The 25,305-nt window shown below is 44.1% G+C and overlaps 1 protein-coding gene across 5 annotated transcripts in view; it reads right to left on the bottom strand.

Moving 5' to 3' along the window:
- Positions 1–25,305, bottom strand: part of IQSEC3 (IQ motif and Sec7 domain ArfGEF 3) — a 109,116-nt gene that overhangs the window by 57,842 nt on the left and 25,969 nt on the right. For all 5 annotated transcript variants that reach the window (XR_008426522.1, XM_053921717.1, XM_045198595.2 and 2 more), the window contains exon 2: positions 13,739–13,822. Coding sequence is in view for 4 of the 5 variants with exons in the window: in XM_053921717.1 (XP_053777692.1) it covers positions 13,739–13,822 (84 nt within the window). In the remaining variant the exon portion in view is untranslated. The remainder of the gene's footprint in view (positions 1–13,738; positions 13,823–25,305) is intronic.

Here is a 25,305-nt window from a genome sequence, read left to right as displayed (position 1 = left end):
CATTTGGACCCAACGTGAGGTGTGTTGATAGGTCACTATCATTCCAGAGCTGGCCACGGGACTGGCCAAGTCTTGCGTTGCACTTCCGTTGCATTTGAGTTTTCCCTTTGCCCCATGCTGTGTTCCTCCCCTCCCTTCCCTGGGTGTTGACCCGAAGTGCATCCCCTGGTAAACATTCGGCACCCTGAGCTCAGTGTCTGCTTCTTGGAAAACCCAATCAGTGACAGATAACCAGCTTTTCCTTTTCTTTCCTTTTTCTTGACAGCCAGGACTACCTTGGTCTCCCTACCCCCAGACCTGGGAGCCTTTCTGGGTTTCAGCACCTTTGACTAGAACTCGGCTCTCTTCCCAGAAAAATGCACATTATTTCACATATGCCAAATTTTACCTCCACATTCAGAGGTCTTACAGACTCTGTGGACCCAGGCTAAAAACCCTGTACTGAAGAGATGATCATGGATTATCTTCCATATGCTGAGGACAGTGCCAAGTGTTGTAGGCAGCTGTGGTCATATGGAGAAAATGTTTGGGTACCACACACTATAGAGCTTTCAGATATTCATCACTGTTGTCCTCCACACTGATGAAATCCTTGTTTGCAAGTAAGAAGGCTTGAATTGAGAGAGGCCCCTGGCTCTGCAACTTACTAGTTGATGATCTTCAGCAAGACACCTTACTTTTCTGCACCGCAGTTTTCTCATTTGCAACACGAGGATGTGAATATCTCTCTTCCAAGAGAGTGATGAAGTGAAATGACTTCCTAGATTGGTATGCTGGCCACCACAGGATATTTAGCCCTTCTATAAGAGCAATGAGTGACAAGGAGGGCACCTGGCAAGACCTCGGCATCTGTGCTTCCGTGGCCCCTGCCAGGAAGCTGAGTCCCTGTGAGGAGTTGGAGGGGACAGGAACAACTGAAGAGCTGTGTGAGGGTAAGGATAGGGTGTGGGCTCTGCCTGGAGAGAAGACGTCTGGGGCAGGGGCACCCAGGCTCATGCTTCCATACCAGAGGCTAGCTTGGGTGGTGGTGGCCCTTGGCACAAATGTGGAGAAAGGAATGAGGAAGAGCTGGAGGGCCAGCCCCGAGGCTTACTGGTACTGATGGTGGGGGCAGCTTGTGGGTGGGGGTGGGGGGGAAGCTCTTTCCCATCTGCGCGTGGCTACAACAGTAATTACTAGAGACTTGCTAGGAGTGTTTGGAAGGCTGCAGGCCTCCTCAGGCTGGAAGATTTCCCCACACTAGATTCTCCCAGACTCAGCCAGGCTTTCTAAAGCCCTTCTGGGACAAAGAAACGAGCATTTTCTAGATAAAAGCTAACAACACGCCTCATATCTTAAGATTTTTCAGCCTTTACTGAAACACTTCTATCTTTCCCTTGTCTGAGTCAGTAGAGTGATCTTAGATGGTCAGAATAGTCACCGACCAAAAGAAGCCAAGTATCCTTTGAGGTCCCGGATGGTACTGGGGAGGGCCGAGATGAGCAGAGGCCAGAGGTAATCAGCACAGTTCACTCAGTGCTGATTCAAAGAACAGTCTGGAAAATGCTGCCTGAGGTGGTGGAAAGGTCCCTGGGAGTCAGGGTCCAATGTCATCTCCATCCGCAGTGGTATGACCTTAGGAACATATGGCTTTTCTACGGACCTCTGTTTCCTCATCATGAAGTGGAGAGTTTGAGCAAGATACTGTGACGTCTGGAAGGAAGGAGGGGCCCAGCTTTCTCTCTCACCCCTTCCTTCTGCACCATCCCTGCTGATGCCTACCAGTCAGCCCTCAACACCCAAGGACAAGCCTCCCCTTGCCTCCCTTATGTCATTTAATCCATGCCAGCACCTCCTCTGGCCCGTGGCTCCTTGACCTACATTATCCAAACTGGAAGCCAGGTCTCAGAATAGAAACCCCTGGAGGAGGGCAGCTGTGGCTTTCTGGGCTCATCCACTCGCAGAGGCTGCCCTGACTTCATTGGTTTTGACAGATGCATCTCCCTCCCATCTCCCCAGGGCCCTGCGAGAGTAAGTTATTCTCTCTCCTGTTGGCTCCTCGGAGAATCCAGAAGTTGGTCTCACAGCTGTTCCAAAAGGTGCTGGCCAGTTTGGTTTCTCTGTAGGGCTTTCTCTCAAAGGGAGGGATCATAACACTTCTCTGAGCTTGTGCCCTCCCCACACCCAGGCCCACAATACCAACAAGGCCTTCACTCAAGATGGGTCACGGGAGCAGCTCAGGCAGCCTGTCCCCAGATGTCCCATGTGGAAAGCACCCCTGCTTAGCTCACCCCAGAATGGAACATTAGCACCTGGGCATGTCAAAACCAGGTGCACCCCAGGGAGGTCTTATCTAGATGCTTCCTCAGGACAGTTCCCTTATAAACTCCCAAGCTGGCCACACTGACCAATGCCATCTTATTGACTCTGGAATCCTAATACTTTTGAGTATTTTATTTTCTCACAAATAGGCATGGATCTGTAGCAAAATCTAGCCCTAAGCATATCCTGCCTTTTCCCTGCCCCCACCACAGCACACAGTTTCACAAGAGCATGCTTCTCCAACCCCGGGCCGACACAACTCAGTGTGCGCCTAAATACACCTTGGGTCTTCTCGCCTTGTATGTCTGCTTGCACCATTACCCTTAAGATAATATGTTTCTCCTTCCAATGTTCTCATCTCACCAACCTTAAGATGAAGCTCTGGAACCACTCCCTTAAAACCAACCCTGAACACATAACCTACAGTCATCTCACAGCTGATACAGACAGCACTTAATATTTATAGCCCAGTGAACTCTGGCTTTTATTTAATTTTTTATTTTATTATGAACTAGTCTGTAATGCAAATATGAATAGCATATGTGAGGTATAAAGAAACATGTATGCTTGCACTCAGCTCAAGAAATAGCACATTAGAAGGCTTTAATACCCTGTGCATTCCTCCTTCCTTCCTCAGAGGAATCCCTGTCCCGAATTTGTGTTTATCATTCCCCAGATTTTCCTCCAGGGCAGATTTCCCCCTATCTTTATGTAAGCAGTCATGGCTGCCCAGAAGGAGCACCAAGAGTTGGATGGGGAGCTGGATGAGGAGGCTCAGGAACTCTCTAGGTCAGGAGCATCAAACTCATTTTCACCAGGGGCCACATCAGTCTCAGAGTGTCTCTCTCTCTCTCTCTCTCTGATATTGGGCTTTTCCAGTCAATGCTCTGTATTTCATAGAGCCAGGCTTGAATAGAAACATCCAAAAAACTGCTCCTCCTCCATGTCCACCACCCGCCATCCAAGGGAGGGAGGGACCCTCTCCGTGAAGGCAGGGCTAAATGACCCTGAACGACATGCAAGGTAGTGTGTCCCTCACTATTTGGCATACCAGGCCTCTGCCACCAAGACCCCACCCCTGAAGCAGTGAGCCATTCTCTCTAAACTGAGTCTCTAGCCTCTTCTCCTGGGACTCCTGGGTTCTAACTGGTTTCCCCTCTCTGCTCTTGAAAAGTCCAGCTTTACAATAGATAGCATTTATTGAGGGCTGACTATACACTGTGGGGAACTGTTCCAAGCGTGGGAAATGTGGCTCAGCCCCCACTCAGAAAAGCCAGTGGGGAGCGAGGTTGGTGGGCAGGACCCACGTCCATGGATAGGTTCTCCAGTGGAAATCAGGCCTGCATTGTACTTAGACTGCTATGAGACTTGCTCTTGCTAAAACTCCCTCACCCTGAGGCAAGCAAATGTTTACTGAGTATCTTTTTATCTTCCCCAAATCTGAGCTAGACCTTCCAGGTATGGAGCTTAGCCTGTTTCAACCACTTCCCCCTTTACATTGCAAATATCCTCCTTTGATGTATTCAGAGACACCCTCTCCTTTGTCCACTCTCTCCAAAGTCTCCAAAATCACAGACTTTGTAAGAGGCCAAGCCAGGACCAGAACTCAGGACTAGCACCATATTCAGTGCTCCCTTAAAGTCTTTCTGATCTGGCCTTCTAGCTCAGGGCACTCCTTTATCAGCGCTTGTCCTCTCTTTTCCTTTCCACCCTAGAAGGGAATCCACGAAGATCATCTGGTACCCAGCCCTCTGCCCTTGGACAAGAAAGGGGACTGATATTTGAAGTTCTTTATTGATCAGTAATTAAGATTATCCTGTTCACCGGGATCATTTCCCATTATGAATTAGTAACTTCATACTAATATGTGTTGAGAGCTAGGCAAGAGGGCTAGGCAATTATAAGCATTGCTAAGCAGAAAACCTCTTGAAGGTCACTAGAATGGATAAGGAAGAGAAACAAATGGTCATCCGAAATAAGCTTATCAACAGGAGACAGACAGATGGTTCTTATCAACAGGAGACAGACAGATAGTTCCTCCTGACCCCAGAGCAAAGGTTCCTCCTGACCCCAGAGCTATGCAGAGATAACTGCAACTCCTGCTTCGGTAGCTTGCTTGCTTGCTTCGCGCGCCTATAAAAGAGCTAGCCTGTAAGCATTCGGCGCGACTCCCCTTTGCAGCCTTAACGGGCACCCTGGGAGTTCGCCCCTGCGCAGGTAAAAATAAAGTACCATCTAAGTGCACTCCACACGTTGCCATTTGATTTTCTGCTCACGTTCGGGATACAACAATATGCTACATCAGTCTCTCATGAATTTGTTTCTGGTGAGTCAGTTTCCCTGGAATCAAGAGGGCCTAGGATAGCCTAATTGATCTCCAAAGCTACAAAACTTTGGCTTAGACTTAGAACATGGTGACTACCCCATGATCCCACCAGTCTGTGTGGGTGGTAAAACCGGGGCTGTGACTGAGGCAACACATTCAAACAGTGACAAGGAGGAGGCAAGGCCTTCACACCACTGTACTTCCTGTGGCTGTTGTCTTAGCTTCTGCTGGGTTCCACCCTTGGACTCTGAACAAGTGGTTCCTCTTCTCTGAGTATTTCCTTGACTATAAAATGGACACAATAATTCTTGCCTTTGTGACTTTTAATGAGCTAGTGATGAAGCTCAAATAATGAGTGAAAGGATGAAAAGGAGCTTTGTAATCTGGAAAATGCTGTACACACGTGAGTTGTTAAGGTCATGGCTGACATTCCACTTCAGCCTCCTTCATTTCCCATCATTTCTGTCCGGGGAGTGACTAGAACAGCACGTGGGTCTAGGACCAAAGCTGAAGCCCATGGTATGGAGGAGGTAAGGGGGCACCACACTCTCCCTGGGGCACTCTGGGGACCCACCACTTAGACTGAGCCACCCAAATGTGTGGAGAACAGGGAAAATGAGAGGAGGCACTTGTGCAAGGACTATAGGTTATGAGTAAGGTGAGGATTTTCTCCTTTTTAAAACTTCCTTTTGCGTTTTAACAAAAAGCAAAACAGAGAAAGAAAAAACCCATGCACTGGCTTTTTTCTCACGTTTTCTCGTAGTAGTTCGAACGTTGCCTTTCCCTTCTGCCTCTTGGGTCTACTGTTTGTATCACATCATTTGGCCCTTGTTTTGCTTTGTGGATGCTCCTGGTCTCTCCATGTGTCTGTCTCCACCTTGGCCAAGGCAGAGCACCATCTTAAAGAATCACTGCTAGGAGGGCCTTGGGGATTAGACAGTTCCCCCCCACCCATGTTATAGCTGAGGACACTGAGGCACAGAGAAGGTGGGTTCCTTATCTCAGTCAGATTTCACCAGGAAGCCTGACTTTTACCTTGTTCTGCACTTCACCAGTTGGGAGACCGTGGGCAAAGCACCCTTGTCTGGTTCTTAGTCTCCTACCTATTCAGTCAGGGCCTCTGCATACCTTGGCACGCTTCCAGCCATGATGAGGTTCTAAATCAACAGACCCTTCTCGTTGTTCCATCTGGGGCCTCTCATCACTGGAGACCACAACACATGCCAGTCTTCCCTCAGAGACAGCTGTCTTCCCTAGGTTTTTTTTTTTTTTTTTTTGGTTTGTTTGTTTTTAATAAATTTTTATTATGATAGACATTTTTGTATGCCATTTGTCATTTTTCAAAGCTATCAAGGAAAATTTAGTACAAAATGAAGAGCACAGTAACAGAAGTGGTAATAGCTTAACATTTACAAAACTAACCTATGTTGTTAACTTCTAATTTCTTCAGCATGGGCTGAGTTGGGCTTTTACATCTAACATCATCCCAGTTTGTTTTTTAATTGTCACCAAAGAAATCTCAAACTCTCCTTTCTTAAGCCATCCCAAGGTCTTTCAAAGGCAGTAAAGTCTTTAAGAATGCCTGGTATGATTAAATCACACTTGCTATAGATTAAGATTATTTCTTCTTTTCTGATTTTGTAAAACAAATTTAAAACCCTTTTTGTCATACATCAGAAACACATATTAGAATTACAAATTATTTTCATTGTCATAGTGTTGGTTAGAAGATAAATGAATGAATAAGTAACGATGTCCTTGCAGAGGAGAAAGACCAAACAAAACAAGAAAAGCACAAGAGATAGTGAGGTCAGATAAACCTCTAGGCCTGATGGCAAAGAGAGGCGACTCTTTCTGGAAACGAAAAAAAAAAAAAATCCGAAAGATTCAAACAAGTTTTCAGTTAATGAAACAAAAATTTGTTTCCCAGAAAATTGGACAAAACTCTTCATTAATGAAGGCTGACTGAACAGAGATGGCCAGACATTTGTTGTGTATTTCATTTTGTTGTTCTGGAAGTATTATCTTTAGTTGTTTATTTCTTTAAATAATAAGGCCTAGAGTTTTGGGGGTTTTTTTTACGCCTAATAAATGTTCTCTGGGTTATCTGCCTCCTCAACTTGGTTGCTCTGATGTGTTTTCTTAATTTACCAGGAGTCTGAAAACAGCCTCATGCACAGAGGGGAAGGGCAGGAAAGAAAGGCCTGACCTTGTCAGTCCTTGAACTACAAGTCAAGTTCTCCCAAAGGAGCAGACCTCAAGCAACCTGCTTCCTGTGGCTAGGGAAGTGGGAGCCAGCTGCTCAATTCTCCTGTCGCACTTTCACTTCCTGTGCTCAAAAACACCTCCATTTTGTTATCTGACTCCAGTGGCAGAAACTGCAGCAGATGCTGGGTTCAAATCCTCGCTCTGCCATTTACCAGACATTGGGACCTTGGATAAGTCATTCATTATCTCTGACCCTCAGTTTTTTTGTTTGTGACATGGGAACAATCATTGAAATATTTTATAAGCTTTTAGCGAGAATTAAATACTACTTGTATAGCACATAGCTAGCAAGTGTTCAGTATGTGACAGCTAGTGTTCTCTTTTCCTCTCTCATGGGTGTGGACACAAAACACAAACACAAATGAGTGAGGAGAGATTCTCTGATCATCTCTAAATGCCACTGCCAGGAAGTTGAACATCTTAAATAGCGGCACTTTGAGGTTGGGCCCCAGCCTGGCCTCACCCACTCTGACAGACCCATGGACAAGTAAGTTTCCTAAGTCCCTCTGGTGACAACCTAGGCCTCATGAAGAGACTAGTCTTAGAGGATGGCTCAAGGCCTAGGAGGGAAAAGAACACAAGGAAATTGACCTGGACAAATACTTGACTCCAAACGTGATTTTCACATCCTAGCTGAGGCACGTCTTCTGAGCAGAAAGTCAAACATCATGACAAGACAAAGCCTTCCTAATGCTTTCTGGAATTAGTGGGGCTACCAACTGCCAAGGTATCACAGTATTTTGACATCTATTTTGTTGTGGTGCCTACCAAGTCTGGCAAGGAAGACATAGGTGGGGCGACAAGCACAGAGAGGTAAAGTGACAGGTCACACAGTTCATTGGGGGACAGATTTCACTAGCTCCTGGACCACATTCTTCTGCCATCTTGTTATGGTCACCCTCAGATATGGAGTCCAGCCAAGGTAAATTCTGCTGTAACTACAGGAGATCCTCAGAAGACTGGTCAGCAAATCTGCTCAAAAAGCCCAAATGAGAAGGAGCAAGCCTCTCCCCTACCCCTTCTGTGTCCCACACCAGACAGAGTCCTCAGTTCCCAGAGTCCCACATAGGCCAGGGAGGCAGGATGCTCCACTCCAGGGCAGGGCATGGGAATTTCTACAGCTCTGGCTCAGGTCACATGATCCCAATCCTTGCAAAGGCCTCTGGGAACTAGACTCTGAAGGAGACCAGACAACTTCCCCTTGGCCTGCCCGCCCCCAACCCCACCCCCATATAGGGAACCTATCCAAGTGTCATGGCGAATGTAGCCCAACCCCTGACTCAGAAAACCAGCAGGGAGCTAGTCGGCACATAGGAACCGAGCCCATGGATTGGTTTTCCCATGGGTAATCAGGCCTACATTGTACCTAAGCTGCTTTGAGGCTTGCTTTTAAATGTTTACTGCATATCTTTAAAGTAACTTCCTAAAATCTGTGTTAATTATGGAGTGTAACCAGTTCAACCACTTTTCCCCTTGCATCTGCCACATCCTTTTCTTTGTAGTACTTAGCAACATCCTCTCCTTTGTTATCTGTAAAAAGTAACCACCTAAAGTGAACCTGTGCATAATAAATGAGGACCATCCTCGATGTAATGTACCCAGAAAAGCAATAAAAGCCTGTCTAGGTAGGGGTTGGGGCCCTCTCTCTCTAGTGGCTATGCCGTCCGTCTTTCTCCACAGGACTTCTGTAGCCTGTGTGAATTTGTTCGTGGAAGCCATGACACATGGACCCTGCCGGTTGGAGTCCACGTCACTCCTACTCCCACCCCAAGGCCTGGGAGAGAAGCTGAGGCTTTTATGTGCCTCTCTAGGGATTTGGAGAATACAGTCTGCAGCCCCTCCCCTTTCCACCAGTGAGTAGGGCAGGTTTCCCAGTATCCTCTGAGCCTCAGATGTGTCAAGTGGAGTAGGCACTGACATGAAAGCTCCCAAGCCTCGCAGTTTGAAGACTATACTATGTCGATTGAGAATTTAATTGCTCCATAATGGCTGAGTAAACACTGGCTGGTCCATTGATCATGCCTCAGGACAGCTGGGGAGAGAGGAAAGGCAGCGGGATGCACAGGACAACACTAATAGAGGGCTCCTTCTGAAGTCATTCTTGGAAGGGTGACCCTTCTTCCAGAGCCTGCAGTCACTGCCACATACACCCTGTGGGTCTGTGGGTTGGTTAGCAGGTGACAGACAAGAGGAGTGGAGGCACCAGGAGGTTCTGGCTATTGGTTAGGCAGGAGGCTGTCTCAATGTATGGAGTGGGAAATGCGGGCTAAAAAATCCTTTTTTTTTTTTTTTTAATGGGAGGAAATGTAAAACCCAGTGCATAAAAAAATAAAACCCAGAAGATTACACACTAATATATTAAGAGAAATTAATTTTGTATGACTGGATTCAATTTTTATTTTCTTTCTATTCCCGTATTTTCCACATTTCAAACAATTAGCAAGTGTAACTTATAATCAGAGAAAATAAATGTTATTTAAGATGCAGTGAAGTATCTTGAAATTTCTCCTATGCTCCTTAAAAAAAAAAAAAAAAAAATCCTAGCAGCAGCTCTGTGGAAAGAGGATGCATTTGGAATTAAGCCTGGGCTCACCCTCTCCAGCTCCAGAACTGATTCCTGGTGGTCCCCTTATCAAGATACCCAATTTCTCTCCATCCTTTATCCTATTACAGATTCCTTATCTGTAATTGGGAGAAGCAGCTATCTCACAGAGAATTAAGTGAGATAAAATATTGAGAGTGCTTAGTACAACATTCCTGGCATGTTCAATAAACATTTTGTTCGATAAATGTTAGTGTCTCTTCCATTCTGGAGTAGGGCAGAGTCAATGAGGAAGAAGGACCAACACTGGGGGGTGAGTCAGTTCAGTCTTCTGGGGTCCAGACTGCACCCCATCCCCACCGTTATCTCCTCCTCCTCAGCAGGCTGGGGGTTATTCTGTTTCCTCCCCAGCACCTCCTCTTTCTGACCTGGCCCCCAGCGTTTTGTCATTACCTTAATAGAAGCCAATCTCCCTCATCTCTCTCCATTGCCACCCACGGAAACAAATGGGCTGCCATTCTCCTAGATGCTGGGAGGCAGCTGGCCAGCTCTAGGGTCATTGTTCCAAATGTCACTGAGAGCCTGATGGGGAGGGGAACCCATGGGATAGAAAGTAGGGCTGCAATTACTAGCCTCCTCAATTCCCCAGGATAAAGCCTGTGCCATCAACTAGCAGCAGGGAGGAGGTGGGGAAGGGGGATGAAAGAGCCTGGCATGGACTTGCTGCCCTCTAGCTGCTGCTGGGCCCACTCCCCCAGTTCTCACCTGAGGGTCTATTACCATGGTAAGCACAGGCTGTTTGCCTAGGGATGTGTGAATCTAAGCACAATGGAGCCCACGATAACTGTGCCAGCCCCATAGCCCTTCCATTGTACCTCAGTCCCTGATGCCTACCCCCCAGCCTCCCATCTCACAGACACGCAGCTTCCAGACTTGCTCAACCTCAGGGAGCATCACTTCCTGGGAGGCCCCAGGACCCAAGACAGATTTCTCCTGACCCCATGACCCAAAGGCTGTCTGTCCTACAGATGGGGAAGCACAGAGGAACAGAACTGGAGCTTCTCCCTCTTTGGGAGAGAGTGAGGATCTCTCCTGGCCCTGGGGTTCAACCCTGGGCTGATGGTTTTTCCTCCCCACCCCTACACCCCCCACTCGACCCTTGACAGCAGCTCCTCTCTATCAGCTTATACAGATCAGCAGCACTGCAGCCCTAAGGGCATGACCCTAAAGGCTCAAAGAAAGGAATCCTTGCTCAGCTCTACAGCTTCAGTGTGGGCAGGGAGGGGACAGACTCCTCAAACTTGTGCTGACCTTGGTCACCACTGGCTTTAGGGTACAGTGGAAGAAAGTAAGGGGGCCTCTGTGGCCAGCTCTGTGATCACACAAGAAAGGCCCCAATGACCCTGAGATCTGATGATTGGTTTGGATTCTTTATTGGTGTCTCCTATAGAGATTAATTTGGCCTATTCCTAAAAATGCTCAGAGGAGGCTGATCTGGCTGGAGGCTGGCTGAGCTGGTGGAAAAACAGACTGGCCCACGGGAAGGAGCCTGTCTTGTATTAGAGGGCTCTGTGCTGGCCCTCAGCCTTGTCTCTGACCTCTGCATTCTTGTAGAGAAACTCACGGGGAGGTGGGACACCTGGCTAAAGAGGGATTAAGGGCTGGGAAGGAGTCAAGGATAGGGTTGGGAGCAAGGATGTTGGGAGTCTGATGGGAGAAAACTTATCTCAGAATGGAATTCTCCCATGAATCCAAGAATAGACAGACAGACTGACACATACACTGTCGGAAAACATCTAGATAGGCTCCTTGCAGAAAAGCCAAGAAACTGTCATCAGAGGGACAGACAGACAGACAGATAGACAGAAACACACTCTAGGAAACTACCAACCAGACAGACAGGACAACTTAGAATAACTGGGAACACAGACAGACAACAAGTGGACCAACTTGGGTGTGGAACTACCTGCCCCACCCAGAGGGGAGGGCTGCAGTAGGCAGCACCTACAGTCTCCTCCAAGAACCAACATTCAAGAAAATCTGCCACCATCCATCCTCCCTCCTTAGAGCACCTTGCCCCAAGGTTGGGGCCTGCCCTTCAAGGGGGAAACTGAGATAATAGGTTTACTAACATCTCACCCCAAATCTTGGAAAAGAACCCTTATTCCCTTGGAGCCCAGACCCCATGAGGAGGCAGCACCCCTGCATGCCCCCACATATACCCTCCTCTCTCCCACCGCTTCCCACCAGGAGCCACACTGCAGGGCAGGACCGGCCAAGCAGAGGAGGGTTGGCACATGAAAGAGTGGGAGGGGTGAGTTTGAGAGAGAAGAAGGACCAAGGAAAACCCAAAGGAAGATTTATATTGTTGATTTTTGTGAGGGTATGATGTTACCCATCCTCACCAATGCCTGGTGCTTGTCTGGCAGCAATGGGGTGGGAGGCAGACCAGATAGTTTTCCTTGCTGCTCCTCCCCTGCTAGGGAGGAGATTTTTTAGAAGAAGACACATGTCTGAACAGTAACAGCTCACGGGAAGAGCCAGGGCCTGCCATCTCTTTCTTCCCAGACCACCTTTGTGGCACCCCACTCTCTGTTCTCTCTCCTTTCTCCTCCACTTTCTTGTTCTTGCATTTTCCTCCTTCCTTTAGGTTTCCAGGTGAGCCATTCTCAATTTGGAGGCATCACAATGCCCCACTAGATGGGGGCCTCCTCAAGGACCTAAATGGTCTTCCTTGTCCTTATGTTCCAGCATAGCACTTGGCGCAGAGACCACCCAGGGCCTCCCACAGGGCCTTGTCCTTTCCTTTGCCTTCCATCCTCCAACGTGGTCAGCTGCAGGGAACAACCATGCCTCCTGCAGCCTTGGATTGAAGGATCTGAAGGGTTAGTGTGGCCCAACTGCCGTAGTTTCCTCGTCAGAGTCCTACCTTGTGCCCAACACCCTCTGACTTCCCTTCAAGGAGAAATGAGTAGTAAAACCTTTCAGGGGATGGTTTTCTGTCCTTAAGCTCGATAGCTACCATCTCTGATTATTATCTAGTTATTGTCCGAGGAAGAAAGGGAAAGATCATGGAATGGTTAAATCCTAAACCTGAAGTGGCGAGCAGGGGGAGTCAATGCCCCAAGTGTGCATCTGGGCATTGGTACTTACTGGCTGTATGACTGTGGGCAAGTCCCTTGAGTGCTCTGAACTTCACTCACCTCTCACGTAAGACAGGGACTACAAAGCCTGCCTGGTCTTATTTCCATAAGCAGGTGAGAGGCTCAGTGAGGTTATATGTAAATGTTATGTTCTAAATAGACCAACCCCTTCCTTATACAGATGAGGACATTGAGGCCCAGGGGAATTAAATTGCCCAAATTCATTCTGACAACAGGAAACTGTAGATGGGGCAAATTTTAGTTCAGAATCGAAGGATCATGTCTCTGAGTGAAGTAAAGAACAGGAAAAATGTGCAGAACTGTGAGACAGAAAAATTGATGGAAAAGAGAAGAAAATAAAGTGTAAGGGGTACAGAGACTGAGAGTATATACAAATCAAGATTAGAGGGAGAGGAAATTGATGTGGGCAGGGAAGAGGAGATGGAGGAGCAGAAGGGCAGTGAGAGAGATGAATGTGGGAGGAGAAAGGTGAGAGCATGATGGAGAGAGAACACAAGGGTGACAGGAAAAAAGAGAACGTATGAATAACTCGAAACAAGATGAAAAAGAAAGTCTGGGACAGTGACACCAAACCCTGACTTTTCAATACTCCCCTTCCTTTCCAGGTTGTCAGCTATCTCAGCAAAGTTTCTAAAATCCTGAAATTAAACTCAGTCTTCTTGGTTCCTTTATGGAAAGAGAAAGATTAGGAGGAAAAATGTAAATATTTGATTTAAGAGGAAAGATGGGCACTATCATTGATTGAACAACTATTGAGTGGCAGACAACCTACTGAGTGATATATATATATGCATATATATGTATATCACACACATATGTGTGTGTGTGTGCATACACACACACATTAATTTCCCTTGACATTTAGAAATGTATTTTATATGGGCCATTTAGAGGGGAGGAGAATAGATTTGGGATTTGAACAAAAGGGCATGTCCTCAAAAGTTGTGAATGGCTCATCTGGGGTCCAGAGGAAGCAAAGAGAAACAGAAGTATGAGGAAGGAGGTAAAAACAAACAAATGAGCGAAAACACAAGACCCAAGAGGAAGAGGCCAAATGGCACAATTGTGTGTGCTTTGCTCTGTGGGACAGGACTGTGGGGGTGGGGAGGGGAGGACCACCCACCAATTACTGCGCACCTGTGGGAAGCCAGGTCAGTACAGGAGGGCTTCTGCTCGGCATCAGCGGCTGGGCAGCAGAACTGGTGCAGCACTGTCTCATTCCTGTGGGCAGAGCAGAGTGAGAGCGTCAGAGCTCAGCATCGATTCTCTGTCATCAAGGCCTCTTCAATCACCCATTAGGCCCAACTCAGTCACCACTTCCTGCTTTCATTGCCCTCCTGTCAATGGAACTCTTCCTACTTCTGCACCTCTATCCCCTCAGTAGCTCCTCTGCTTGTATGAGCCATTTATTCCCTCTATCCTTTATCATTATCATAGTTCTTTATAACCCTGTTCCCCATGAAGGTCCAGCAAGGCAGAACTAGTCTATTCATCTGTGATGCACAGAACTGCATGCAGTAAACATTTTAAAGCTGTTCATAAGCTAAGATACAAAGCACTCCGACAGAAACTTTAGTGTTGCCAGATGAAAATCCAAGGTATGGTGTTTCATGGATTTGTTTGATGCAGCAAAAAAGCCAACCCAGGAAGCAGAGATCCTGGTTCTAGTGCCGGCTAGCCAGCTGTGTGATACCTAGTTCACCTCTTCTGGATCTCAAATCATTTACGTATGAAATGATGGAGTTGAGCTAGAGAGGTGGTTCTCAACCTGAACTGCTTATTAGACTAACCGGGATATTTAAAAACGTATCCTGTACAGGCCCTGCCTACCCCCAAGGACTGATTCACTTGGTTTGGCCTGGCTCCGGGGCACCAGGAATTTTTATAAGCTCCCAGGTGATTCTAAAGGCAGCCAGGATTGAGAATAATTAGACTAGATAATTTCCAAGTTCCCTTCCACCTCTAAAATGCTGCAATTCTAATATCCACTTTGAGCCAACTTGGGACTTAATATTGAAATCACTTTTTCATAAAGTAATACTGTACATTGCTTTCTCTCTCTTAGCAAGCAGTCACTGTACTAGGCCTCATGGAGTCAGACAATATCAGGCCTGGAAGGGCCCCCAAAGATCACCTGAAAGGGATTTTTAAACTTCTTTAGCTTCAGAACACTTTGTCCAAATCCAGTCTTTACTGGCAGCTGCTAAATTTGGCTATCCTCATGGAAGAAAATAATGTTGAAGCTTACCTTAATTTAACAAAAATAAATTCCAAAGAGATTGCATGTTTAAATGATAAAAACACAACAAGGGAAAATAAAGAGGGAAACTTAGGAATATAGGCTATATGTTAAGGAGACTCAAAACAGGAAACTGAAAAGCCAGTAAAAAAAAGATAAGCATATCTGACTACGCAGAAGAAAAATACCTGGTATGAAAAAAGATACCCTATTAAATCAAAAGACAAGCCCTACCAGTGTGGCTCAGTTGGGTGAGCATTGCCCTGCAAAATGAAAGTTTGCTGGTTTGATTCCCAGTTAGGACACATGCCTGGGTTGCAGGTTTGGTCCTTGGTTGGGGCACGTGCAAGAGGCAACTAATCGATGTTTCCCACCCTCTCTTTCTCCCTCTCTTTCTCCCTTCCTTCCCCTCTCTCTAAAAATAGGTAAATAAAATCTCTAAAAAATAACTCAAAAGACAAATGGCAGAATGGGAAAATATATTCGCAACACATATGACAGAAGGCACATTAATATCCTACTTTGAACTCAGTAGAAAAAATTGGAAAAGGATATGAATTCCGGTTGACACAAGAGGAAATCCAAAGAGCCAAAAAATGTAAGGAAAGATGTTCCCACCTTATAGTAAATAGGCAAATGCAAACTAAAGTCACACTGAGATGCTACTTCCCACCCACCAGACTGGCAAACATTAAGAAAGACTAATAAGTACAAGTGCTGGTAAGGATGTAGGGCAAGAGGTACCCTCATCCATTACCTATGTGGAGGTGAATTTTTATAGCTGTTTAGGGAAATTAAAAAGAACACAGGTCTTTTGATCCAGCAATCCCACCTCTATAATTTTATACCTCAGATATGCAAGTACCCTTTCATAAAGGTGTTTGTACCAAATGTTGTGGCAACCTTGTTGTTACTGAGAGGAAAACAAAACAACTGGAAATAGTCTGAGTCCCAATCAATCAGGGAATGGTTGAGCAAATTGTGATAGCCTCATCCATACCATGGAATTGTATGCTATATCTCTATGTGGGACTACATGCTGTATCTCTACATGGAAGTGTGTGCTATATTTCTGTGTATAATTATATGCTATATCTCTCGGCCTGGTTTGACTTCCACAACATATGGCTAAATGAGAAAAATAAGTTGCAGAGAAATGTATATAGTTTTGTTAATTAAACAATAGCACCTCCCCCCCAATGCAAATTCTATACATTGTACTATATTCATATATGAATGCATATGTAACTAAGCTGTTAACATTGGTTACCTCAGCAAGATCAGAATGGGGAAAAAAGGGCATAGGTAAAAAAAGGAAGGAAAAATGTATGGTGTAATCTTAACTGAAAATGTTAAGTATAAATTCCTATTTATGCTGTTACTATGGATAGAGTAAAATTGAATTATGTACTTGGCCAAAGATTAGAAAGTGTCAGGAACCAACATAAATATTATGTCATTTCAGGATGAATCATGAGCAATTTTTATTTTGGATTTTTATTAAAAGATGATTGATTATAAATGATATGTGATCTATAGATTATAGATTATGTATAATCTATAGATTATAGATTCGTATTTAATGCAACTGATATAGCTTTTTTAAAGGGCAATAAAGCAGTTAACTGAGTCTGACCACTCATTTTACAGTTGAGAAGGCTGAATCCTAGAGGTGGGGAAGAGATTAGTCTAGTGCTGTTCCCTGATTGAAGTCCAGTCCCCATCCAGCCCCAGAGTTCTGGGGCAAAGCAGAGCCATTAGAGAATTATCTGGATCTCAATTCTTGTGATAACCCCCAGGGCTGCCTGGCATGAGGAGAAGGGGAAGAAGGTAGGAGGAGACAGGGTAGACAGGCTCAGAGCACAAACAATAGAGGGGTAGGTGGACCCAGGTGTGTTGATAGAGCAGAGAGGCTACCCCACCCCCCAGTGCCTACCGCTAAGTGCAGCTGTGCTCCACAGCAGGCTTGGAATTTTGGCAAAAGTCCATGACAGCCTAGGCAAAGTGGCACAGCTTATTCTCCACCCAAGACACTTGCATCTCAGGAAAGAGAGTGCATGCAGACAGCCACAGGCTGTTCTCATCTTGCCCGTTTCCCAGAGCCATCCTCCCAGGGCTGGGAGCTACTCCTCTGACCAAGCACTGAGTAGGCTCCAGATGGTTTTCCCAGGTCCCCAGACTCAGCTGCATTGGCCCATGCAATGGGAAACATAAACCTGGATGTCTCCCTGGACTTCCACTTCTCAGGCTTGGAATGGCACTGCTATTGGGGTTGTGCTCTCTTTTGGGGGTTCCTGCTGCTGGAGTCCCTTAGGACAGTCCAGCTGAGAGGGGAAGCTTGCCTTCAACCCTTCCCCAGTTTCTCCTCTATCTTGCCCCATTAGCCCCCTAAGCCTAAACCAGAGGCTTCCCATTAGAACTTACCTTCTTGCCTTCTCTTGGGGTCTAGTTCATGATGAATTATAAGTCCTATTCTGCCCACCTCTGACCAGTCTGGCCACCTCTCCTGCCCAAGGTCATGGTTCAAGTGCACTGACCTGGGCAAGCCTTAGCTTAATTAAGTTGACTGAATGTTGCTTTCAGCCCCCCAGACTTCCCTTCCTTCCATTCCAAAGGAGAATCCTAACAAAGGGACCCAAAGACTTCATGGCCATTACAAATAAAATTGAAGATGTGATAAGAAGGGCACCTTACTGCTGCAATGTTCTTCCCCCAAACTATAACCAACCCCCATCTAACTGTGAAGAAAATTTCACACCAACTCAAATTGAGGACATTCAACAAAATATCTGACCAGCACCCCTCAAAACTGTCAAGGTTATGAAAACCAAAAAGAGCTAGAAACTGTCACAGACCAAAGAAAACTAAGGAGACGTGACAACTGTCATGTGGTATCCTGGATGAACCTGGAGCAGAATATTAGTGAAAAAACTGATAAAATACAAATAAAATCTAGAGTTTTGTAAATGGACAGATGACAGATGATAAAGTTGGGGCAGCAAAATGCTAATAATTGCATTTTAGCACTTGATAGTATTTGCTATATGGGCCATAGTGTTCTAAGCGCTTTGCATATATTAACTTGTTAATTCTCACAAAACATCGAACAACACTTTCTTATCATTCTATGCATGAGGAAACTGAGTCATAGTGAGTTTGTGAACCACTTGTGAAATATCATGCATTCAACATATGCCTCATTTCTTATGACAATTCTTATGGTATGTTTTATAACCCCCGTCTTTTTTTTTGTACATATGAGAAAACCAGAACTCAGAGGAGGTAAGTGACTCACCCAAGGTCATGCAGCTGGTTCGTAGGAGAGCCTAAACCCCAGTCAAGCTTTGGAATCATACTGCCCCCAGCTCAGCCCAGAGTATGGGGCTAGGAAGGGCTTTCTCAGAGCTACCATGTGGCACAGTTGTGGAAGCATAATCCACATTGCAGTCTGTGGAGTTCACAGCTTAAGGCTGCAGCCTTTTGGAATTCTGGAGCTGGGCGGGGAGGGACCAAAAGAAATGAACCATTCTGAGTCCTTGGCTCTTGAAATTCCAAGGGAGGGAAGTTTGTGGTCATATCCAGGCCAAATTTTATTTTGGGGGATTCTTAATTCCAGGGCCTATGACTTCAGGCAGAATTCAGTTCTTCCTGGCTTTAGCAATCTCACGTGCCCCCAGTAGATGAGTGTTGGTGGGGTAGCTGGATTGTAGGTGGGTGTAGTGAAACCTAAAGGTGGGGCAGTCTGGACCTGGAATGAGGATATGATGTGTGGCCAATCCCTGGCCATGCTGGGGTGGGGCTGGGAAGCTGGGCAGGGGAGGAGCAGAGCATGGAGCAGCCGCCTCAGGGTGTTTCAGTCATTACCCAAGCAAGATGGGCATTAAAGGTCCTCAAAGAAAGCAGTGTGGACCTGAAGGCAGAGGGAAACCTTGGGATCAGCCAGGATATGACCTTGTTTCTTAACTAGGAAGCCCAGGAGGGAGTGGTGGTGATGCTGCGGCAGACCTGAGGGGCCAGCTGGCTGGCTGGAAGGGGAAGAAGCCAAGTGCTGCAAGGAGCTACTTAAAGCTCTGCCAGGGCCAGGGGGGAATCACCAGAGGCTGTGCACCTGTAACTCCCCACATTGATATTTAGTGTGAGACTCAGGAGTCCACTGTAAAGCCATAAAAACAGCTGAGTAGTTTGGAGGAAGTGATGATGTGTGCAGTCCTGCTGTGGGTGAAGCTGGCAGAGGAATGGAGAAGGGGATTCCCAGCAGGAGAATCAAGGAGGAAAAGCTGGAACCCACTGGGGCAACTTTGAAGAAAGAAACCCTGCTCCACTTCACCAAGTAAAAGGCAGCAGATCTAACCCCCCATCTTTGAAAGGAAGCAGTCAGGGAACATCTCTAAAGGCACTGTCTTGAGCTCCAGAAAAAGGGAGACATCATAAAATCATTCCCAGTCACCTCCCTACCCCCACTCACCCAGGTTCCACCATCACTAATGCTGGTAGAGCCTGAAGAATGGGTTCCTTTTTTATTTTTCCACTTTCTCTCAATTTTCTTATCTCCTCCAGTAAGACTTCTCTATTTAAATATGATGAATAGAAGGGAAAATATCCTCATTTCCTCAGAAGTCACTCCTATTACAAGGAGTGGGTGGGGGCACGGTGGGGAGAGAGGCTAAATATCCAAAACAACTTTGAAACACAAGAATAAGTTGTAGGACTTACACCGGCTGCTTCCAAGACTTAAAACAAAGCTACCAAAATTAAGACAGTTTAGCGTTGGCATAAGGATAGACATACAGATTGACTGAACCACATAGAGGGGTTAGAAATAGAAACAAACTTGTATTGATTCTTGGTAAAAGTATCAAGAAAATTTAATGGAAAATGATAACCTTTTTAACAGCTAGTGCTGAAATAATTGGATGTCCACATGCAAAAATGACTTTAATCCATACCTTGCCCCATATATAAAAAATTAATATAAAATAAGTCATAGATCGAAAATAACAGATGAAATGATAGAGCTTCTCAATGAGAATATGGGATAAAATCTCTGACTTTAGAATATGCAAAAATTTCCTAGCTAGGACATGAAAAGCACAAATCATAAAGAAAAAGTTCATAAATTAGATTTCCTCAAAAATTTAAAACATTTTTTCTTTGGAACACACTATTAAGAAAAGTAAATAATTCTTTTTTAAGTTTGATTTTATTACAGTTGACATTCAATATTATTTTATATTAGTTTCAGGTGTACAGCACAGTGATTAGACAATAATATACTTTACAAAGTGACCACTTCTGCATTTCAACTACTCACCTAGCACCATATATAGTTCTTCGATATTACTGACTATATTCCTTATGCTGTGTTTTACATCCCCATGACTGTTTTGTAACTACCACTTTGTCACCCAACCCCCCGCATGCGCAACCATCAGTTCATTCTCTGTGTCTATGAGTTTGTTTCTGTTTTGTTTGTTTGTTTATTTTGTTCTTTAGATTCTGCATATAAGTGAAAGGACATGGTATTGGTCTTTCTCTGTCTTATTTCACTTAGCATAATACCCTCTAGGTCCAACCATGCTGTCGAAAATAGTAAGGTTTCATTCTTTTTTATGGCCAGGTAATATTCCAATATATATATATATATATATATATATATATATATATATATATATATATATATAAAAATACATATACCACAACTTTTTTTATCTAGTTGTCTGTTGATGGACACTTGGTCTGCTCCCATACCTTGGCTATTGTAAATAATGCTGCAATGAACATAGGGCTGCATATATCTTATGAAAAATAAATAATTTTTAAAATACACTAATAAAAGGACAAAAACTTTATAGAAAATATACAGAAAATTTGAACATATTCTTTACTAAAAACATAACTTATGACATTATTAGTCATCAGGGAAATGCAAATTAGAACCACACTCACTACAATGACTAAAATTTAAAAGTCTGATAATACCAAGTGTTGAAAAGATTATGGATCACTCTCACACACTTCTGGTGGGAATATAAAATGATGCAATATTTTGGAAAGCAATTTGGCAATTTCTTATAAAGTTAAGCATAAATTACTGTATGCCCCTGCAATTGCATTGATAGGTATTTAATGAAGATAAATAAAAATATGTATTGACACAAGACTATTCATAACAGTAAATGTTCATAGCAGTAAAAAACCAGCAACACTACACATATATGGTCACATGATCTTTGACAAAGGTGCCAAGAGTGCATAATGAGGAAAAAATAATCTTTTCAACAACTGGTGTTGAGAAAACTGGATATTTACATGCAAAAGAAAGCATCTGGGTCCGTGTTTTACTGTACAAAGGGTCAATGCACAAGGGATTAAAACTTGAAAATAAGACCTGAAACTATAAAACTCTTAGAAGAAAACGTAAAGGGAAAGTTTCATGACATTGGTCTTGCAATGGTTTCATGGATGTGACACCAAAGCACAGGCAACAGGTGCAGAAATAGACAGGTGGGACTACACTAAACTAAAAAGCTCTTGCACAGCAAAGAAAACAATAAACAGAGTAAGAAAATCAACCAATAAAATGGGATAAAATAAAATATTTCCAAACTATATGTCAGATGAGGAGTTAATTTCCAAAATATATAAGGAACTCCTGCAACTCAACAACAACAAAATTAATAACTCAATTAAAAAATGACCTCAAGACTTAAATAAATATTTCTCCAAAGAAGACATACAAAAATGGTCAATGGGTGTATGAAAAGATGCTCAAAGTCACTACTCATCCGAGCAATGCAAATCAAAACCATACTGAGATATCACTTCATACCTGTTAGGATGGCTATAATAAAACAAATAAACAAAAGACAAGTGTTGACAAGGATGTGGAGAAATTGGAATCCCTGTACACTGTTGATGGGAATGCAAAATGGTGCTATGGAAAACAGTATGGAGGTTCCTCAAAAATTAAAAATAGAACTACCATATGATCCAGAAATCCCACTTCTGGGGATTTATCCAAAAGAATTGAAATCAGCATCTCGAAGAGTCATTAGCACCCCAATATCATTGCAGCACTGTTCACAATAGCCAAGGTTCACAAACAACCTAAAAGTCCATTGATGGATGAATTAATAAAAAAATGTCTATGCATACAATGGAATATTATCCAGCCTTAAAAACAGAAATCCTGCAATATGTCACCATATGGATAAAATCTGAAGACATGTTAAGCAAAATAAGCCAGTCACAGAAGGAGAAATATGACTATATCATCCCACTTATATGCCGTATCTACAATAAGATAGTCAAATTCACAGACAAGAATGGTGGTTACCAGGGACTAGGGGAGAGTAGGAAATGGGAAACTGCTGATCAACAGGCATAGACTTTCAGCTGTGCAAGATGAATATGTTCTAGAAATCTGCTGTACAACATTGTGTGCCTATAGTTAACAATACTGTATTGTACACAAACATTTAAGAGGGGATATCTTGTGTTAAATGTTCTTACCACAATAAAACAAAATAAAAGAAAATTAAACATCAATGCTTTTGGTTTGAATATTTATTTTGTGAATTATATTACTAAAGTGAGTAGCTCTCACTTTGTGGGTACGTGCCCTAGCCGGGAGAGGGGAGCTGGTTCAGAGTTGATACAAGGAGTGCACTAATGCATATGCACACCAACCACTGTCTGTATATCCTGCACAAATATGGATGGTGTGTTCTAAATTATGTAGAGGCGTTATTATCAATAAAACAAAGATTCATGTTAAAAAAATAACAACCTGGAGGAGGGGAATAAAGGGAGGGAAATGGGACAACTGTAATAGCATAATCAATAAAATATATTAAAAAAAAATTAAAAAATAGCAACCTAAATATCCATTAACTAAGAAACAGATGAACAAATTGTAGTATATCTGTACAATGGAATACTAGTGAGCAATAAAAAGGGGTGAGCTTACTCATACATGCACTTATGTGGATGAATTCCGAAAGCATTTTTCTAAGTAAAGGAAGCTAGACACAATAGTCTACACACTGTATGATTCCATTTATATAACATTCTTAAAAAGGTGAAACTATAATGACAGAAAGCAGATCAGTTTCATCGACATGGGAGGGGAGAGGTTAAATTACAAAAGGGAACAAGCGATCATTTGGGGGTGAAGGAAAGTTTCTATAGCTTGATTGAGATCATGGTTACACAACTGTAGATATTTGCCAAAACTTATCAAATTATATACTTAAAATGAGTAAATTTTATTATATATAATTATACCTTAATACAGCTGACATTTTTAAAAGACTGAAATCATTTTGTTCCCCTTCTCACTTCTTGATACCTCATGAAGAGGCTTTAGAATAATTTCTTTTCTAACTTCCCTTCTCACATTTCCCTGAGATCACCTAATTATTAACCCCCCTGCCAGCAGCAGGATTAAAACACTGTATTTTCCCTTTTTTGCAACGGCTAGATTGGATTTTCAGAGAACAGATGGCTCATGACTGACCTAAAGGAGTCCAGGGGGCTAGAAACTGGGACAATGAGAAAATTAGGGGTGGGGAAGGTTGAATGGGAAAATTTTTGGACCTGGGCCTAGGGGCTTAGGGTCCTCGGAAGTACAATAGTAACAGTGCTGAGAAGGAGATGAGACCTTGCCCCCACTCTACTAGTACTGGCCCTCAGAAGTCATGGTAAATGAGGCTCCTATTCCTGCCTGGTTTATTTCACTGAGTTGTAGGGATTCATTCAGTAAGACTTTGAATGTGAAACCACCTTGGGAGAAACATAATAAACCCTGCACAGATTCAAAATCTTATAGTGGTTATTATTGACATTATTAGAGTTTGCCACCACAGAACTCAGCACCCACAGCTCTACTGCAAGTAGAGACCTCCCAGGATGCCACACTGACTTCCTTCTCCTTAGTTCCCACCCCCTTCTCCAGGCCTCAGGGTTGAGGGGTAGAATTCCTTTGCTCACTGGTAGAATCTGCCACTGCAGTCTTCCACAGGAAGTTTTGGAGAGATCTTAAGAAGGCAAGTAATTACAGATGTTTCAACAACCAGGGACAAAAGGTGACAGAAAACATCACCCTGATGGTATCCAGATCTGGAAGGAAAACCAGACTCAGTGTTCATTGTTCAGTCCTGACTGGGTCTGAGATCCCCATGTGGACCTCACACTCACTAGGAATTTCTTCTTTCATTCTCTGCTCACTTTCCTTTGGGACAGTTTTAAAGGTCACCTAGTCCCTGTCCCCCAAGGAATAGAAGGTTACAGACTCCTAGAGAGAGCTGCCTGCCTCTCCTTTTCAGAGAGATTTCCTCTGAAAACACACTGCAGGCTCTTCAGATGTTCATATAGAGAAAATGCCTTTGGTCTTGCGGTAACCCTGTGTTTCTCTCCTGTGTTCTCAGGAGCCTCAGGGGAAAGTGGAGAGGGCAGAGTATAGAACCTTACACTTCAACCCAGCTCTGACTTGGTCTGTTTTACCTACTAGTGATGCCCATTAGGTTTAATTTGGAGGAAAAATTTTCCTTGTTTCAAAAAAGAAAAGAATAGCTGGGAAAACATTTTTCTAACCCTACGCCCTCCTACTGCAATTGCTGAAGCTCCCTAGATCTCACCCAGCCACAGCTCCTCTGGGAGAAGGACTGCTTGCCCCTCTCTTTCTCACTGCCTGGAGGAAGACTTCTTGAGTCTTAGGAATACTACCTAACTCCTCTGTACAAACCCTGCCTTGGTCTCCTTGTCTGTAAAATGGAGTTGGTAACAGAACTTCTTTAAACTATTGTTCTGAGAATGAAATGAGTTAAGATGTGTAAAGCACTTGATAGAACTTGACATATAGTAAATGCTTAATACACATCAGCTCTTATTAATGTCCCATTTCTGCCACTTTGCCTCTCTCCCTTTGATCTCACCTCTCCAAGACCCATCCAGTCTCTACCACTCTTCCTCCTCTGTCCCCTACCTCCCACCACCAGTCTTCAATGCTCTCATTTCCATAGGCTTTTTCTCTTCAGCATGTAAATATGCTCCAATCTCTCATCCTAAAACATTATTTTCCCTATAACTTTTCCCTTCCTTCTGTAATGGTGGGGAACTGTAACCCCCCCCACCATTCTTTTGAGATTGTTTCTGTAAGTACTGACTCTGACTAATATCTAGCTTGTAGATAAACAACATGTTTATATAAGAATCCCAGGAACTAACTTCAAAAGGCACCAACTCTGATCTTCACTCATCCCAGCTTTGGGAGATTTGCTGACCTTCAACCATAAAACCAGGATGATGTAAAACCAGGCCGATGAAAACCAGGATGGTGCACACCAGACCAACACTTGACCAGTTTCAAGGTCCTTATCAGAATGGACTGTGCTTGTCTGCACGTAGAGAGCTTTTCAACCCCTCCTCTTGATCTCTTTGCTTTGCTTTCCCTCTCCTTCCTTAT

The sequence above is a fragment of the Desmodus rotundus genome, chromosome 3, assembly GCF_022682495.2.
Source record: "Desmodus rotundus isolate HL8 chromosome 3, HLdesRot8A.1, whole genome shotgun sequence".
NCBI classification, from domain to species: Eukaryota; Metazoa; Chordata; class Mammalia; order Chiroptera; family Phyllostomidae; genus Desmodus; species Desmodus rotundus.
Note: the sequence above shows the minus strand (reverse complement) of the source record. Positions and strands in the feature narration are given on the sequence as shown.